Here is a 17517-nt window from a genome sequence, read left to right as displayed (position 1 = left end):
ATGCTGTGAAATACTGAGGACTGAAATTCATGAGAGAGGACACCATTAGGATAGAGACATCCTGGTCTTTTCTCTAAACCAGAAGTACTTAGGGAAGTCTTTGAAGCTCGTATCTCTAGAGCCCCTAACACCCTACCACCAGGTGAAAGGTGGAGAACCTGACTGTACAATAAAAGCTAGAGACTCTGTGGAGCTCAAGAGGGGGGAGCGGCTCCCTTCCGACTTAGAGCATCTGTGAGGAGCAAAGGCATTTCTTCTGCTTGCCATTTCCTCATCTCTGGACACTTGGACACTGACATTCTTCCAAGAGATTAAGAACCAAAGAGAGAAAGTATCATTCTGTTCTCATTAGAACTGCTTACTGTTCAGGCTTTCACCTACTAGCTTTTAGATTTAATTTATCACCCTAGAAGATACATTTCTTCCCAAAAATGCTTACAGTGCAAAATGCCAGGAGTGAGGCCCACAAGGTCTCTGTAGCCATGAACTTTATCTGCATCACTCTGACCTTAAAGTAAATTCAGGGAGATAGAGTCTGCACTTACTTCCTTGGGTCCAGAGTTACCAGAGTGTAGGACGTATCTTGCTACAAAAGACCACATGCACACCCAAAGACACCTCCTTCCCTCCTCAACAGAGTGTCTCTGTATTCAAGGACTTCATGGCATCTTCATTTCCATGTTTCCACTCTGCCTTATTTCTTTCTGCTCTGTACCATACAATAGAAGGGAAATGCTAGCATGTTGTAAGAAAGTGTATTTTCTGATTCATTAATCCGGTGTAAAGCAAATACACCCTGCTGTGCACCTGCAGAAACCCTGAAGAGGCAACAACAAAGGAGGATAAAATTAAACAAACCCACTCCCTTTTAAATCTGGAGCAGACCTATATGGCGTAGCAGGATATATTCCCACTTTTTCTTTACCTCTCAATCGGGTGGGGACAAATGCATTGCAGGCTACTATGACACCTATTACTTCTCAATGGGAGCAGTATGAGCACCATACTGAGCACACTCAGAAAAGACTGAGCAATCTATGTTTTTGGAAAACTACAGCAAACTTACATACTATGAACAAAAGAAAAAATAGTTAGTTGGATTAACAGCATGCAGGCAGCAGGGGTAATGCAAAGAGTCCTATATACATGTCACTAGAAGAAAAATTACTTCCACCTACAGATTGCACTTTACCACAAGGTCTTGGGTACACTTTGCAGGAATAACTTTATCTTGAAGGAGGTGAAGGAGGAGATACAGGACTAATTTCCAAGGTTTGTGGGGCAGAGACAGCTCTGATATGAATGGAGAGGGGATGCCTCTCCTTGTCTCCATGTATGACATGGAGATACCACTGACACATTACTTCAGTGCTCTGGCTCCCCAAACCAGTAGAAGGGGATGGAAAGTCAGAGAAGACCTGAGGTGCTGCAAGAGGAACACGAGTGATGCTAGCACTGCAGCTGAGGGCTGGAAACAAGCAGTGTCTTAATAGGAGACAGCACTAACCAGTCCTCTTCCATAAACAGGACTGGCCATATTTCCTGCTGTGATAAACTCCAGACTGTACAGACAGCATCTCCATGTCCCACTGAAAGCACAGAAGACCCTGAGTTCTCTGCCTGTTAGGTTAACCCCAGCTCTCCCAGATCCATTCTGAACTGCCTGCTCAGAGGAGCAGAGGAGATCTCATTCACAGACTCACTGAAGCTGGAAGGCACCTCAGGAGGTTTCTAGTAAATGCCCCATGCTCAAAGCAGGGTCAGCTACAGCAGGTTCACTTGTGTCTGCAAAGGCATCTTCACTTGGCACTGGCTGCCCAGGCAGATACGCACCAAATTGAAAGGGGGAACAACCCTGTATGTTGCCATGGACATCCCCATTTTCTTGTACATACTGTCTGATAGCTCAGCTAGTGACAAGGCATTTATCCCCTGAAAAATACTTACTGAAGGACTGAAGTAACAAACAGAGGGAGACACAGGGCATTCATGCAAGGTTCAATTGAGTACACATATAGTTCAAGCACTAGACCCACAAGAGATGAGATGATGAGATATTAAGGGCCAAACCCTCAGCACCATTTAAATTAATAGAGGTTCATCACTTTACACAGGAAATACTGATGTGTGCATATAATATGCTTTAAAAATTTCTCTTGAAGTAGTACTGCCAGCATCAATAGAACTCCCAGCTTGCCCTCTTTCAAAATGAACCTGTTAATACTTTTTAAGAGCTGGCTCAAGTTTGAGAGATGCCCCACTACTGTTTTCAGAGCTCAGGTCTGAATGAGCTCAGGCTACAAGCCTGTAACAAATGAACTGCTTTCTAAATAGAGGCATATTCCTCAAAAGAGGTTTTTGCCTAAATAACTAAGACAAATGTCCCATTTACATGTTAATTAAGATACACAATTCCCACATGCATTAAAATTACAAAAACACGCGCCTTACAGTGCACATAGCAATAAATCTTATGATTAAGAAAGGGGAGAGCGTATTTCTCAGGGAAGATGCTCCTGCAGAATTTTAACACTCCTCTCATAATCAAATACACAACAAGGAGCTGTGTATTGCAAGCCTGGAGCCAGGCTCCAACTTTCCCATAGCTGCTGGGATGCAGAGCCCTGGTTGAACTTATTGCAGTGACTGGAAATGAGGATATGCTTCAGATATTTGTGCAATGAACCAATTCAAACAGTGTCAGAAAAGCAAGCCTACACCGTGCTGCCTGGACAGCAACGCAGCCTGCAGATCTGCCAAAATTCTGAACTCAAACCTCCTTTTCTCCTTAACTTTCCATCCATAGTTTGATGCAACTAATCATGCCCTAATACAGACTTGCAGAATCTAAATCTTCAAAACTAGTTAGGAAGAATGTAAGCCATGACTACTTTCTTCTTCAGCCTTTCCTCAGCTCAACTGCTAGCTTAGGATAAATCACATTGGCAAAATAACACACTCTTCTCTGTAATCTTCTTAATTTATGTAATCCTTTTTTTCCCAATTCTGCTGTTCATATGATCAGTCTTGATTTCAATACTGCAACAGTAGTACTTCACCTTGTGAATCTTTGAACAACTTTTTAACTTCCTGAAATTCATTTTTTGTAAATTTAACCTCTCTCAGGAATGCCGCAGTTGTATAATGTGATTTGGACAAAAAACCTCTCCTTCTTCCCTGCAAAAAATTTCAGCACTGTTATTGGAGTTGCCCGACAGACAAGGAGAGTGTGCACGGTGTACTGCAAAACGAGAACGCTGAAATCCCTACGGGTCCAGCTAGGCACCTGCCCTTTGGTGGCTAGGGGAATTTCTGAGTCTCAGCACAGTACTTTCACGCACTGCAGGCTTCTGCTCTCCTCTTCAAGGAAGCTCCACCGCTACACCAAATCCAGCCACAGAGAATTGCTGCCAATCATGAATTGAATCCTTTTTTCCCTCCCCTTTTTTAATCTACCTTATCCTTCTTCACCTAGATCATATAGTAATAGACACACAAATTTAAGGCTGTCCAGAGAATTGCATTGGAAGACAGTACTTTAATCTTCACTTTATCATGTATAAATTGTGTTTACTTTTCTGATACATTGAAGGCAACAATTACGTAAAATAAAGTGCCAACTTTCTTATCATGTTTGGGTCTTTGCCTTAAATAGATTTATAGCATGATCACAGACTAATCCTTGCCATCTTTGGGATTCTAAAGATTTCTTAAGACGACTCTTGCAGACTCTTTCTCATCACTCCTGGAAAAATGTATGTTTTATTTTGTTTTGTTAAATAGACTGTATCTTATCAATTCCATCTCCCATTTTAGGCACACGAAGTGCCTAAACCTACACAAAGTTCATATCCCCGCACATTTGGTCATCCTTAAACATGGTAACAGGTTTGATCAACAGAGATAACATTTCCTCCATACAAGTTAACAAACATGAGCACACTGAGATAAGCACAACCTCTCATGTTATTATATGTTTTGCCCACTTTTCAAAAGATTGCAAGCTCCAACAGCCTGATTCCCCCCTCCATAGCTGGCAATAATTCAGCCTTTAGTCCCACGTCTCTAAGCAGTGAGTCTGGAAATTTTGTTTAACTGCTTAAGCTCCTACAGCATTTCCAAAGCATCCTTATTAACTTATCCTCATTTAGCCATCTGAAGGGCATGAAATTCTCTCAGCACTTCTGTTTTCACTTTTCACAACTTAGCTTTAATTTACAAAACAAAATCAGAGCCTAATATTTTAAGTACTAACTTCGAAGGACACATGCTTACAAAAATAGTTCGGAAATATTTATACAATAAAATCCATAGGAAGCAAAGAAGAAATTATGAAATGCTTTAAAAAAGATTGGTTGCTTATTTCCCCTCTACCCTTTATAAGAATGTCTGGGTTTCCTCTCAGGTTTCAGCCTGGAGGTGATTCAGATCAGTATTTCAATTGAAATCTGCCTTTAGTAGATACAGACATTTTCTCATTATTTTGTCCTGCTGAACGGGCAGTATGTTGCGTGAGGTGTACCATATCTTCATTATAAATGTGCTGTGCTGTACAGGCTAACAAGAAAAATTGTAAATGATCTACTTAAACAAAAGCAGCTAGTATATTAAGGGGATGACATGTTTTGATGAATCAAATGATTTTCCTTCTCTTTCATTTCCCTTTAAAACTTCAAAGCAATCAAATGTTGTTTATGCATAAAATTTAATCCTTTCACCAATCTGTAGTTTGATTGAACTTGCATACTCGATTTCCTACAAGTCAACGTGAAGAGAGCCCCATGTAATTGAAACCATTTCCCCTCCAGTCCTTTTATTTTTGCTGTAATATTTTCTATTAGTAGCTCTATTATGCCTAATATCCGTAATGTTGGCAGATTAGAATTTTCACTTAATGCAACCTGTATTTATAAACCATTAGGATGAAAAAAAACCCCACAAATAAAAGAAAGAGGAGACAATAATTACCTGTCTTTGATGCCACACAGATCAATGTGTAAATCACTAAAATTCCCCAGAGAACCTTGCTGAACCAAAACAAGGTCCTTGGGCTGGTTATCGATAAAGATGAGCCTCATGCAGCCTTGAAAAGCAGCAACAGGATTCAAACATCGGGAATCGGTGAAATTGTCAGGGCACCCTGTGGGAAAAAAAGAGAAGAGGCAGAAAAGAATATTGGAATGTTCATGTGTTTCTGTTGGGACTTCCTGACCCAAGACCTTGAAGTCTAATTATTCCAAGTGTTTTCAATCCTTGTGCTACACAGTCTTCTGTGTATAAATCCTTTGGTGATTTAAAAAAAAAAAAAAAAAAAAAAAGCATACAGTGGAGATATCAGAGTACGAGGTTTTCACACAGGCTAAGCAAAATCAAATTTTTTTTTTCCATCTTCTGTAAACTCTGCAGTCAATAGCAATTGACTCTGATAACAAAAGCTGTGCAAATTGTAAAATCATCATCAGTCAAATTCTGCTGCTGAGGCAACACAAAGGCTATAAGGACAAAATCCCGTGGACTGCATGGAAGGTTTGTGCCTGAACTTCCTCGGTGCTTGGACAGTTCCTAGATCTGAAGACTTCACTGTATCCCTAGTGTTAATGCTGTATCCAGAGGCTTCACAAAGACCAGAACCTCCCTGTGGTAGGCACTACATAGAAATATATTCTCTAAAAAGACAGCTGATGACAGTCCCTTTACCTAAATTAAAGCTTACATTCAAAAAGGCACGAGGTGATATTTTTCAAGATTCTTCTTCCCATTTTCAAAATTGAGCTAAATCTACATCCATTTCAGTGACAGCAAAGTACCCAAATACCTTTGTAGAGTTGAGCCATGTGTCAATTACGCTCCCAAGTCTAAAGTCACTGAGCCTGATCAGGACACTGATGTCCACAGGATTAATAATAATAATGGTCCTCTAGGCTTTTAACTAGAAAAAAAATTTGTGGCTAATATGGCTGTGTGCCATTGGGTGTTTTGCCAGCCATAATTAGCAACTTCCTAGCCACTAGTAGTCCACCTTTACAGCTGTGTTCGTGGCTTTGCTGTCTCTCTTGGGCCTGCTCATGACCCTTAGATCTTTCCACAGTGCTGTATGCAGTGCAACTCAATAGGTGGTCAAAAAACAGTTTTTAAAGCATTTGCTCTTAACTGCAAACACAGAGCACCTGGGGGACCTCAATGGTCAGCCTCTGGGGATTTACATCGAGAAAACCTGTCCTGTGCCCGAAACATCCTACCTCCAAAATAGTAGCTGTTCCCAGAATAGATCCTTGAGACAGTGGTTGCATGGGCAGCTGTGGCAGAGTTGTTATCCAGGGTCAGGGTAATGCGATGTCTTCTGGCATTAATGTTAACTGAATGCCATAGCCCATCGTGGAGATTTGTGCCTGGGAAAAACAAGTACAAAGGGTGAAAAAAGAGGTGCAGGAGACAACTGTGTTCTGCAAACCTCCTTTGCACTCAACTTCTGACCACAAATGTGTAGCTCACCTCAAAAGAGACGGAACTGGCAGCTGAAAACAGCTCCATTACCTCTGGAAGGAAAATGACTTAGAAAAAAAGACCCAAGAAAGGGAAAGGGTTTTTGAGAGTATTTAAGGAGATCATCTACACATTTTAATCTACCCTGTTCCTGATACTGTAGGCACTCAGCAGGCTGGCAATGCCCTTCATCTTTATGGTAGCACATTATCATTCTGTGGGGTTTCATTCCTACTTTCTATCTGTTGGGAAATGCTTATGGCTCACAGCAGCATGCAGGGAAGACCTCTGTTGAGCTTTTGGGACTAAACACATGCCAGAGATTGCAGAGGATTAGATTCAGTGAGATGGTCAGATCATGTCTCAGTCTCCTTATGAAAGCTGACAACTGCCAGTAGGTTTCAGTGGGATCTGTGTTCCTTAAAGCCCTCCAGCACTAAGCCAGCACACAGTCTTACTGATGGATGTGCCTTTATATCTTGGATTTCAAAAGGGTTTTGTGAGAGCTAGGATTGTCACTCTGTCCAGGAACCTATGTAGGGAAATTGGAGACTAGGCTCCTGGTCCTCTTTCACACACTTGTGAGAAGCTGGAAATAACCTAACTCTGTTTCCTTATTGTGAAAATCTGTGTTGGCACCATGCAGCTAGAAAGAAACTCCATTTCCTCCCTTCTGACAGCCACAAAAATCAGTGGGCATGATTCTCAGCTTGCATATGGCACTGCAGATCAAGAGTAACCTAATTACAGGTAGAAATACGTTACCATCAGGCTGCCGTAAGTGACACCAGGCTCACAACTACTTACTCTCCCTACCGGGATTTTTTTGTTAATGTAGCTTTCAAAAGAAACAAATGAGCACTTAGTGACACAAAGAGATGTAAGAACAGTTCAAAACAAAACACAAAAATTGTGGGTGTTATGTGCATGAGAAATCATTTCATGATGAATTTGAAAATGAGACAATTTCTGCAGTAATGGCTGCTAAAGCACGCACGATTTTCATAGAATAAGAGGCCCATTTCCCAGAAAAAAATGGACCAGTTTTCAACCAGAACATGCCCATTTTGAAATGAAATATGTTGTTGAAGTTTGAAAAAATTGCAAGACAAAATTCGTCCCATTTGGGGCAAAAATAGGGCCATTCTTGAGCTAGCATGACTTTATTGTGAGTACCTGACATCTGCAGAATATGGTACTTGCAATTTTTGCATATTTTTCCATGTGTAAGTAGGCAGTTTAGAAATGTTTTGGATATCAAAGGCTGGGCTCAGGTTCACAATTTCAGAACTACATAAAAGCAAATACCCTCAACCAAATATTGACAATGTCCCAGCTTTGTCAACAATTTAATTAGGACTGCAATAAAGGCTGGAAACTCAGTTTTCAACATTCAGTTGTGACAAGCTGAGGCTATAGCAATCTACATGAATAAGGCTAGATGTAGGGCTGCCTCGTTTTATATCATAAAGGGGAATGAAACACACATATGGAACAGCTCTGCTTTGATGATTCTGTCAAATTTTATCTCTGCTTCTTTTAATGCACACATCTGCCCTCTTTCAGTCTATATTGGGAATATTTTAATATCACATTTTTAAACTGTCACTAATAATAGTATTTTAGAAATAATAGTATTCTGAGATCTATCAGTGTACTATCCTTTCACCTCTGGAAACCAGATATTCAACCTAAGTGGAAATGAACTTGCTAGTCTCCTACCCAGCCTGCCTGCATAGTAATAAGGGATGCGTTCCGCTAAAGAGGTCCTGGGCTACAACATTCCCGGTTGGGACACCAGCATGTCATATATGGACCACACTGGGCTGGCAGCTGGGCCACACTACTCCTGGTTTTGTTGGGGAGTCTGAGATTGCCTGCTTGTTGTTTGTCAGAACCAAACCATAGCGGTTACATATAGTAACCTTTTACAAGTAATTTTCCCTGGATTTTAGGGTGGACAGGTAGTTCCATTTCACTCATCTTGCATCCCTCCAGCTGCACGAAGAAGCCTGCAGCTGGCTTGCGAGGCTGCCTGCAATGAGGTACGCCAGCGAGGTAGCGTGAGGGGAGCAGGCTTGGCATCAGTCTCTCTTTTGAGTGCAGCATAAAAGGAGAGTGCAATGCTCCAGAAGTCACAACAGCCAGATGAAGAAAATCATCTTTGAGGCTGTGTGCTGGGGAAGGAGCAGCAGCTGAGCTGGCTCCCAGCTGACTTCAGCACAATGTGAGGACGAGAAGCATGAAGGTCTTCATGTGACCTGACTGAAGAAAATTTAGCATGACTGTTAAAAAGCACAGAGTCAGAGATAATTGCCTAGTAGAATTAGTCCAGAGATCTCAGGATGCCAACTTTCTGAGCTCAGATCTCCCTCAAAATGCAAAGCGTGTTTCCGCTATTGGAAAGTTAGAGACAATTTGAGAAGGCAAAGGAAGATGGGTGCTTTCTTCCCTTGTTATCTTTTCTTCCCATGTGGCTATGCGTATGTACATGAGAGAGGGATAGGTGAGAGAAAACAAGCAAAAATAAAGTACCTGCACTGATTTCCACTGGCTTCTCGGTCACTTTCTGAATAAGTAGTGTCAATCTCCCACCATGGAGGTAAACCAGGATAAGTCCCGAATTTTCGGACAGCTCAGTGGACAGGAGCAAGCCATCTTTATTCCACGTTCGAAACTGGAAACTGACAGACAGTCCATCAATTTGGGGAGTGCCAGGTAGCAGCAAATAGCTTCTACTGGCGCTGACAAAGGTGATAGGAACAATTTGTGGTTCTGAGCAGGAAAAGGTCACGTTCCCCTGCAAAAAGCAAAAAATCAACATGACAATTTATTTTCTCAGTCATCACAAAAATCCTTAAACAAGCTCGCTGGATTGCTAATGGCCCTAAAAGCTGAAATAGGCATTGTTATCCAGACACACATCTTTGGAATTTATTAGGAAGTATATCTGTCCTTTCTGGAAAAACAAACATGATTTCAAATTCGTTCTTCCATCCCAAACTGATAAAAAAGATATCAAAATCTCAATTCTTAGAAGAATCTAAACACATTCCAAATGTTCCATATCAACACCAAGCCGAGGTCCAGAAGGGCTATATTAGCTACAGGTCCATGCTAGCCCAAATAGACCAGCTCCACACGGGTGCCTCTGCTCTGTGTTTCCAAGCACCTCCAGTTTCAAGCTCAAGTGTACCCTTATGTGAAGAAAATCAAACTCATTTAGATCTATGCTGACTTCAGGAACTGCTGCCGAAGCACCAGCAAATCCTCTCAAACCTCCAGGTGCTGCAGGATGTGACACAGACACCCTGCATTGGCTCTGCACTGACTGATTACAGAGGTGAACAAGGCAAGCTGCAGGTGAAAAAAGGAAGTATCCTCAAATGCACAGGAATCCTCCCAAATAGACCAGCTTTACCCTAAATATAAGCCTAAATGCAACCGTTAATGACCATATGATTTAATGACCATATGATTTTATCTATTTACACCAGTGCTATAGGCTTACAGGTAAAGTATGTCTCATCTGCTTGAATCTACTACCTGGGCCCAAAATTGAGGCAAGTTTCCTGGGTTTATTTCAGATATTCAATGTGTAACTAACAGAAGCAGTATTGGTCATGTTTTCTTTCATCCAAGGTGAATTGGCCCTATGCTACTCCAAATAGTAAGAGTTCTCTAAATAATAATAGTACAAATAATTCAAAATGATTATTTCAAAAGGATTGCAAAATTCACAAGAAATTCCTTTCACCAATCTGTAGTTTGATTGAATTTGCATACGCCATTTCCTACAAGTCAACATGAAGAGAGCCCCATGTATGAAACCATTTCCCCTCCAGTCTTTTTATTTTTGCTGTAATATTTTCTATCAGTAGCTCTATTGGGCCTAATATCCATAATGTAAAATCCACAAGAAAATTCAAGCAAAAAGTCACTTGGACCCAACACTCAAATTGGGATGAAACAAGAGTTGTGAGATTGCCTGCTCAGTGCTAGGTCTCGTCGTTTCCTACAGAAATTTTGAGGGATTACTAAAACATTGCATAAACAGGAACCATGGTGAAATCAGACACCATTTCAACACCACACATAGCTGATCACTATCTCCCTCATCTGGCCCCAAAATCAATGGTACTATTTGCCAAGACAAGCAGCACACACTGACTCAAAACAGCCAGCAGACTCTGTACCAGCCTGTATCACTGTAGTTTAGAGATGAACCTACTCCCCTGTTTTGTTCAGCCCTTGTGGATGAACCAACCACATCATTTGAGCCATATAATAAAACCTTAACAATGCATAAAGCCGGGACACATTTACAGAGCCACACATCTTTCAAAGCCACTCCAGGAGAGTGTTGAGCCAGGTTGCTTTGAGTGAGGCTGCTTTGTAAAATACCGACTGGAATCTGATAAAAACGTTGAAGTAAAAGGCTTTCTTCATGGTACAGCCTCTCATCAGAGCTGGTACCTCTCTCTAACAGGATAATTACAATGAACGGCACTTGATGGATGTGTAGGAAGCTGCACAGTGCTTAGGGAATCCCTTACTGAAAGCTAAGACAGCTGATATAACTGTTCCTTATTGTTTTCAAATGTCTTTCTACCCTTTATTTTAAAATGAAAACTAAATAAAGTGCCAGAAAGAGAGTGAGTTGGATGAAATAACCCCTTGATAGATATATAGATATATCTATTTAATTTGTGTATTCCCCACCTTGTTTAGTGCAGAATGCCACATACCAGATTCAGCAATGGCAAAAGGTATCAGTGGGTATATCATGTTGGAGTAAGTTTTGAGACATAATCTGAAACTTATCCAAACTTATCTGAACATCCGTCAGGTGGGAACTGGAATGGAAATTTGCTCTCAACCCTTTAAAAGTTTATATTACATGCTGTGTTTTGCCTGCATAGGAGATATCAGAGGCTTTTTTGTGGGAGGTGGGGTGGAACAAAACACAAGGCTGTAGAGGGGAGGATTTGTAAAATTCAGGCAGAATTTTTGTCTCAAAGCTTTCTGAGGATTTCACATATGAGCAGGACAAACTATGCCTAGACTACCTGAACACTTCCAAATGAGGTGAATGCAAGGTGGAAAAAATGCTTGCAATGCACAACCATCTCTCAGATGACCATAAAAATAAGCCAGTCAAGACCCAGTGCTGTCAATACGCTTTCAGCTGTTTGCAGCAACACCACAGGTTTTAAAGTAAAACATCCCTGATGCACATGCAAGGGCCTAAATATAAGGGCAAGTTTCTGCCTGTTTTTCATAGGAAGTTCTGAACACTTGCAGCTTGTCCTAAATTCATAGATTGCTCTGACCCCTTGAAAAGCCTCAGCAATGCTCCTCGGGCATTCATACTAGGTGGTAATTTGTACCATTGGGATCAGCATGGAAATCTTGTGCAGGGACAGCAGCTGCAAGGAAGAGTGGTGACTAAACCCATGGCCAGTCAGGGATGTGTGGGCAGGGCATACATTTCTCCTCCCATGCTTGACTGAGGGAGACTTAAGAGATGTAGCCTCTCTGTCAACAAGACTAGTACAGAGAAGGTGTGATCCCACAGGCTGCCACGGGAGCAAGCAGGTGGGAATACGTGTAGGCTGTGCTGCAGTATTCTGTGTACACGGGCCGGAGGGGGATTGGGGGATATAAAGCACGTTTGTTTGGCTTGGGGATTTTTTTTTTTTTTAGCATGACATTTGTGTTCCCCTTCTTCAGGAGTTGAGACTTCCAGTATGTAGGGGACAACAAATAATTTTAGTCAGAGCTAAAACCTGGGCAGATCAATTGGGGAAAATATTATATAAATAAACTGATACCATGGGGCCTTAAATCACTTCAAATGAGTCTTTTAGGAGGGAAGCACCTTCTCGAAGCGTCTTTCCAGAGCAAAACCAGATGATGTAGCTAATACGCACCAACAATGGTTGCTGATGTCCTTGCACAGAATAATGCTGCCTACCTTCCTAGAGAGAGTAACAAAAATTAAAAAAAGAAATACACAATAACAGATTACTTTGAAACATTTTCATTCGCTGAAGTGGGAGAGGTTCCCACTGCAGAAACTGATAGATTTGCCCTGAATGTTATTCTCAAACAAATAATTCCAGCAGGCCTAGTCAGAAAAGTAAACAGTTCCCTCTAAAGCTGCATCTGATCAGGAGCATTTTGCTTTAATTGGCAGCAGTTCTGGAACTCTCCAGGGTACATAAAGACTTCTGGCAGACACTTGATTTTATAATTGAACCCAGTTTAACTGAAAAGTAAATGTTCATTGGCTAGGAAATAGGATAAGAAGAGTCTAATCTCTGGAGAAAAGCAAAGAGACGATCAGCTATGTTCAGCTGCTCGAAACTCCTGCTATCATGTGGCATTTGAGAATTCCATCGAGTCCAATGTCTCCAGACTGATTAATGATTCCTCTAATAAGCAGCGAAATCTTTCCAAGAGTTATACTATTCTTACAAGAGGAACTTTCTGAATCTGTAAATTAAATGAAGGCATTTACAGTTTGTTCAATGGCTGCCATGACTCCTGCCTCATAAGACAAGAGTCCAATCACCCCAAATTTTTGCAGGAAGGGTACAGTTGCAAAAGTCGTTCTTGTCTAAGCAAGATATTGGACAAACAGGTGACAGCACATTACAGCATTTTAAGGAAGAATCAGAACCTTTCCCATTAAAAAGAAAATTGGAAAACACAGTTGCTAAGTGATGAGGATAAAAACAGATTACATACAAGACAATCCTCCGAGCCCTAAGTCTGATTCAAAACTGACTGGAGTCTTTCCAGTGGCTTTTGCAGGACTTGAATAAAACCTATATAACTTTAATGAACCATTCCAATCGTTCCTGGCCTTTCTTCTTGTAGTATTCTGTATTGCTGAATAAAGAGAGAAGACTGCTACAATAACAGAACAGGGACAAGTGGTGACCAGTTTCTTATGCATCCTCCTTGCTCTCCTGGAATACTAATCAAAGTGGTAATATGTGCTCGGAAAATAATTCGAACTGACAGCTGAACCAACATCTTCAGCATTTAACCTATCAAAATGATACAGGTTGAGATCACAGCTTGAACAGGAAGAACAACAGATGAGTATTTCTGAGCTACTTGCAGGTTAGAGCATCAAATGGGCACTTAGTTTCCTCATTAATCATTCCATATCCAATAAAGAGGATACCTTGTTTTCTGAGGAGAGTTAGAAAGGAAGATTTCATATGGCAGGTAAAGGGACTAAGATGCCAGCAGTGGCTGAAATGCAGAAATGGATAAACCAGCAACAAATATGTCTGGGTTGGAAATTGGACAATTATTTCTAGATGTCAAGAGAGTGAGGTTCCAGAAGAATTTGTGAAGAGTAACAACAGAGGAAAAAGGAGAGGTCTAACACAGTCTGAAAAGGACAAGATAAAAGATTATCCTTCAGCTCAGCCACTTGCTTTCAAGCATGGGGGAGGTCCCTCCAAATCCTGTTTTTAAATGAGCTACCTCAAGCAGAATAGACATCATGAGACCTACATAAATTTCAAATGCTTCCCTTGTCAAGACATTGCTATGCACTGAATGAAAAATAAATCAAAATGTGATACTAGCTCCAGCACACAGACACACTGGTAATAAGCATCTTCACATGGGATGCAGGAGCACCAAGATGCATGTTGTCAGCTGAGTTATGGCTAGTCTATTGAGTGACCAACTACATAGCCCTCCCCGAGGCCTGGGGGACTAGTCTGTCCCAAGGGAAGGACTCAGGCTTTCATTGAAGTTTTTATACTGAGGTGGGTTTCTCTTTTGCTGATCAAAATTTCATGATGGAAATCTCAAAGCTTCCCTGATCCAAGTTTCATTGGAACTAACATATCCTTATGATAGAAAAATCACCCTTGCGATAGACAATTTATCTCATGCTGGGCATCACATATCAATAAAAGGTTTATCATGTTGGCTTTGGTTACTAACATTAGGATCACTTTCCAACAAGAAAAAGTAGTACTTAACTAAATAGAAAGCTTTCAACAAACTGAAGCATTATCACTGTGACAGACTCAGGGATTAAATGCTTAGCTAAATGTTTCTGGGTATTCTTTATCTCAGACTCCTGAGCTGGCTCGGTCACTGGCCAGTAAAACAATAAAGGATTTTAGGATGTTTATGCATATAGTAACTGCATATTATTCTGCATTATATGATACAAAACTGAAGAGTTTGTAGCAAAAGATGGGAGCAACTATATAACTAATTCAGAATAATCATAAATCATTTCACCCAGGAAGAGAGAGAAGGCAAGGAGAAAAGGCATACAGGAAGAAATACAAACAAAATATAGATCACCTAATATTTTCCCTCCTATGAACAAACAGCAGGAAGGAAGCCAGCCTTTCAAATTCACCTTGCCAAGAATGAATAAGATGGATGCCTTAGATGAAACTGATGAATTAGCACAATCTGAGCCCAATTTTTGTTCCAGTTCAGGGTAAACTGATCTACAACTTATTAGATTTTATTTCCTGGAACAAAACATAGCAGCAAGGAGAATTTTTTTATTATTATTACAACAGAACCACATCTACCTTAAAATAGAAAAGTGCATGGAAAGCAATTCTGATCTGCTTTTTTTATTAGTTTTCTTTATTAAATTTTCCTCTTTTAAATTCCAATCATCTGCGAATCATAGCACAAGACTAGCCTAAACCATCAGCACAAGTTGCCTAGACTCGAGGCTCTTGACTGTGACAGGGTCAGCTTGCCCCTTTCAGTCATGCGCTTTTATGCACTTATGTTCCCTTACACTGGGCAGTCAAACAAATACCAAGCAGTTCCCACGGCCTTAGCAATTGGAATAAGGCCTTAGAAAAAGACCTTTAAACCTTGGCTTTATACTAATTTCATTTTTCCCCATTTTCCTTATCCCCTGCTAACTCCTATGACAATAATTAGCCATCGCTCTTGCTTCCCACAGGGACTAACAGCTTTATCACCTCCCTCCTCAAAATATCCTCCTCTGCTCAGCAGGTACTAACCACTCTATTCACTCAATTTGACTACCCAGATAATGTAATAAATTAAACTGTGAACAATTGTTTCTAACCTGTAATTTGCTGGAGGTTGATGACTCTCAAAAAGGTCTTGTTTGCTCAAATACTTCTTAGCTTTTCTGAGTTATACCAACTATTCTAATGAAATTTATGGTCTCTCTCTCTGAAAGACTTGCTTCACTTGTGGTCAAGTCATCATGACTATCAAAATCCTACCACAAAAAACTTTTATATCAAGAAAAGGTGAGTTTATTATTGCAGCTGGATGCCAGACTAAATTTTTAGAGACTGGAAGTCTTTGGAATTGTAGTCAAAGCCACCTGAAATCAATGGGAAAACTACCATCCAAATGGACCTTATTTCAAGAGTTTTGTGTAGGTGACATAAACTTAGTTCCTAGTTTCTTTCAAAACAATCCTATTATGCCGTTTATCAACAACAAAACAGGACCTTAACATGAATGCTACTTCTGTAAATTTTCTTTCTTTTCCAGACCACAGGTATGATGTGAAGGAAACTTATCTGAAGACCTGGAGAGCAGGGCAGTAGATAGGAGAAAACAAAAAAGCTATTTTTACAGGAAAGAAATATTACTGAAATCTGAGTTCAACTGCCTTTTCAAAAGAACAGCAAATTCAGTTGCTGTCTTCTTAGCATGCTTGTATGACTAACACTTTCATTAAATAATTGGATAACCCCCCCCCCTTTTTTTGTAACGAATTCAGCTTAAGCATATAGGAAGTTATGAAAAATGTCACCAAATAGTTCCAACAGTTTTCCTCTATGACTCCAGTGGTCTCACTGAAGTATAAGGGTACACTTTTCATTCTGAAAAAAAAACTTTGTGGGCATGGTTTTGGAAATTCCAGCTTGACTCTCACTCAAAGGCTACAAAATAGCTCCCCGTTCAATTTATTAAAAAAAAAAAAAAGTTTTAGTTTTGTATATCTAACTCACGGTTCTCCAAACTCTAGCAAAGGCCTTCACAATTTGCTAGTCTGACATTCAAAGATATATCAACACTTACAATAGCACTTTGGTAGAACGAGACGTGTGGAGACAAGCAAATTCTTCTCAAGATGAAGGTATCTCAAATCAGCTTAATAAAATAGCATGTTTGGATTTGCTATAAAGAGAATGAATTATTAGTTTACATTTGCCTGTCAGTAGGTATCTTTCCTTGCTCTTTGATGCTGGCAATTGGTTATTTCCCTGAGGCACTACAGTGATGCATTTACATGTCACCACATCCCTTGCTGTGCTGAATTGTCACTCCCAGATTCAACATGGCAGGCTGACGTAGAAATTCAAGCATATCTGAGACTTGACAACTTCTGCCTTATGAATATCCTGCACTCCTCTCAGATCAGTGCACTGTTTGCTCCACTATTTAAAAACACAACTCCAACTCTTATTAGACAAAAGTAACGAAAAAGAAAGGGGGGTAGAGTTTTCCTCCATTTCAGTGAATACTTATGGCAGAGCATTGAGAAGATCAAACACTGCATCTTTTCATGATCTCTTCATTTTCCTTCTTCAGATAGGAAGCTTCTTATTCTCACATCACAAACCACTGAGGCAGAAAAAGATTTAAACACCGGCCAGAGGTCTTCACATTAAAATAGTAGTTTCTAAAGATGCAATCTGAAACCAACTGTATGTCAACTCTGATGGCCAGGATACTCTGGCATATCCACCTCCTTCTGGGTTTAGTTGAGACAGAGAAATTACAGCTCCTTAAGTTCACCTACTCTCCATTGTGTCACGTGTAAACTATGAGCTCCCCGCAGCCTTCTGCCCAGAATAGCATGGCAGTAGGCACTGCAGTGAGGGTGGTCTTCAAGCCAGTCCTGTACCTTCACATAAGAACAGCCAAGAACAGACCTAAGGTCCATCCCACTCCTGCCAATGACTATAATTAGATGTCTGAAAAGAACTGTAAGAACAGCACAGACATACCTGATATTTCCTGCCAGTGGTC

At 40.5% G+C, this 17517-nt stretch overlaps 1 protein-coding gene across 5 annotated transcripts in view; it reads right to left on the bottom strand.

The window, feature by feature from the left end:
• CNTNAP5 (contactin associated protein family member 5) overlaps positions 1-17517 on the bottom strand; it is a 299019-nt gene that overhangs the window by 132459 nt on the left and 149043 nt on the right. For all 5 annotated transcript variants that reach the window (XM_026118441.2, XM_064514741.1, XM_026118442.2 and 2 more), the window contains 3 exons: positions 9019-9283; positions 6240-6389; positions 4969-5140 (listed from right to left, as the gene is read on the bottom strand). In XM_026118441.2, coding sequence (XP_025974226.1) covers positions 4969-5140; positions 6240-6389; positions 9019-9283 — 587 coding nt within the window. The remainder of the gene's footprint in view (positions 1-4968; positions 5141-6239; positions 6390-9018; positions 9284-17517) is intronic.

Source organism: Dromaius novaehollandiae, chromosome 7 (genome assembly GCF_036370855.1).
Source record: "Dromaius novaehollandiae isolate bDroNov1 chromosome 7, bDroNov1.hap1, whole genome shotgun sequence".
Taxonomy (NCBI): domain Eukaryota; kingdom Metazoa; phylum Chordata; class Aves; order Casuariiformes; family Dromaiidae; genus Dromaius; species Dromaius novaehollandiae.
The sequence above is the reverse complement of the archived record's forward strand: the minus strand, read 5'-3'. Positions and strand labels throughout refer to the sequence as shown.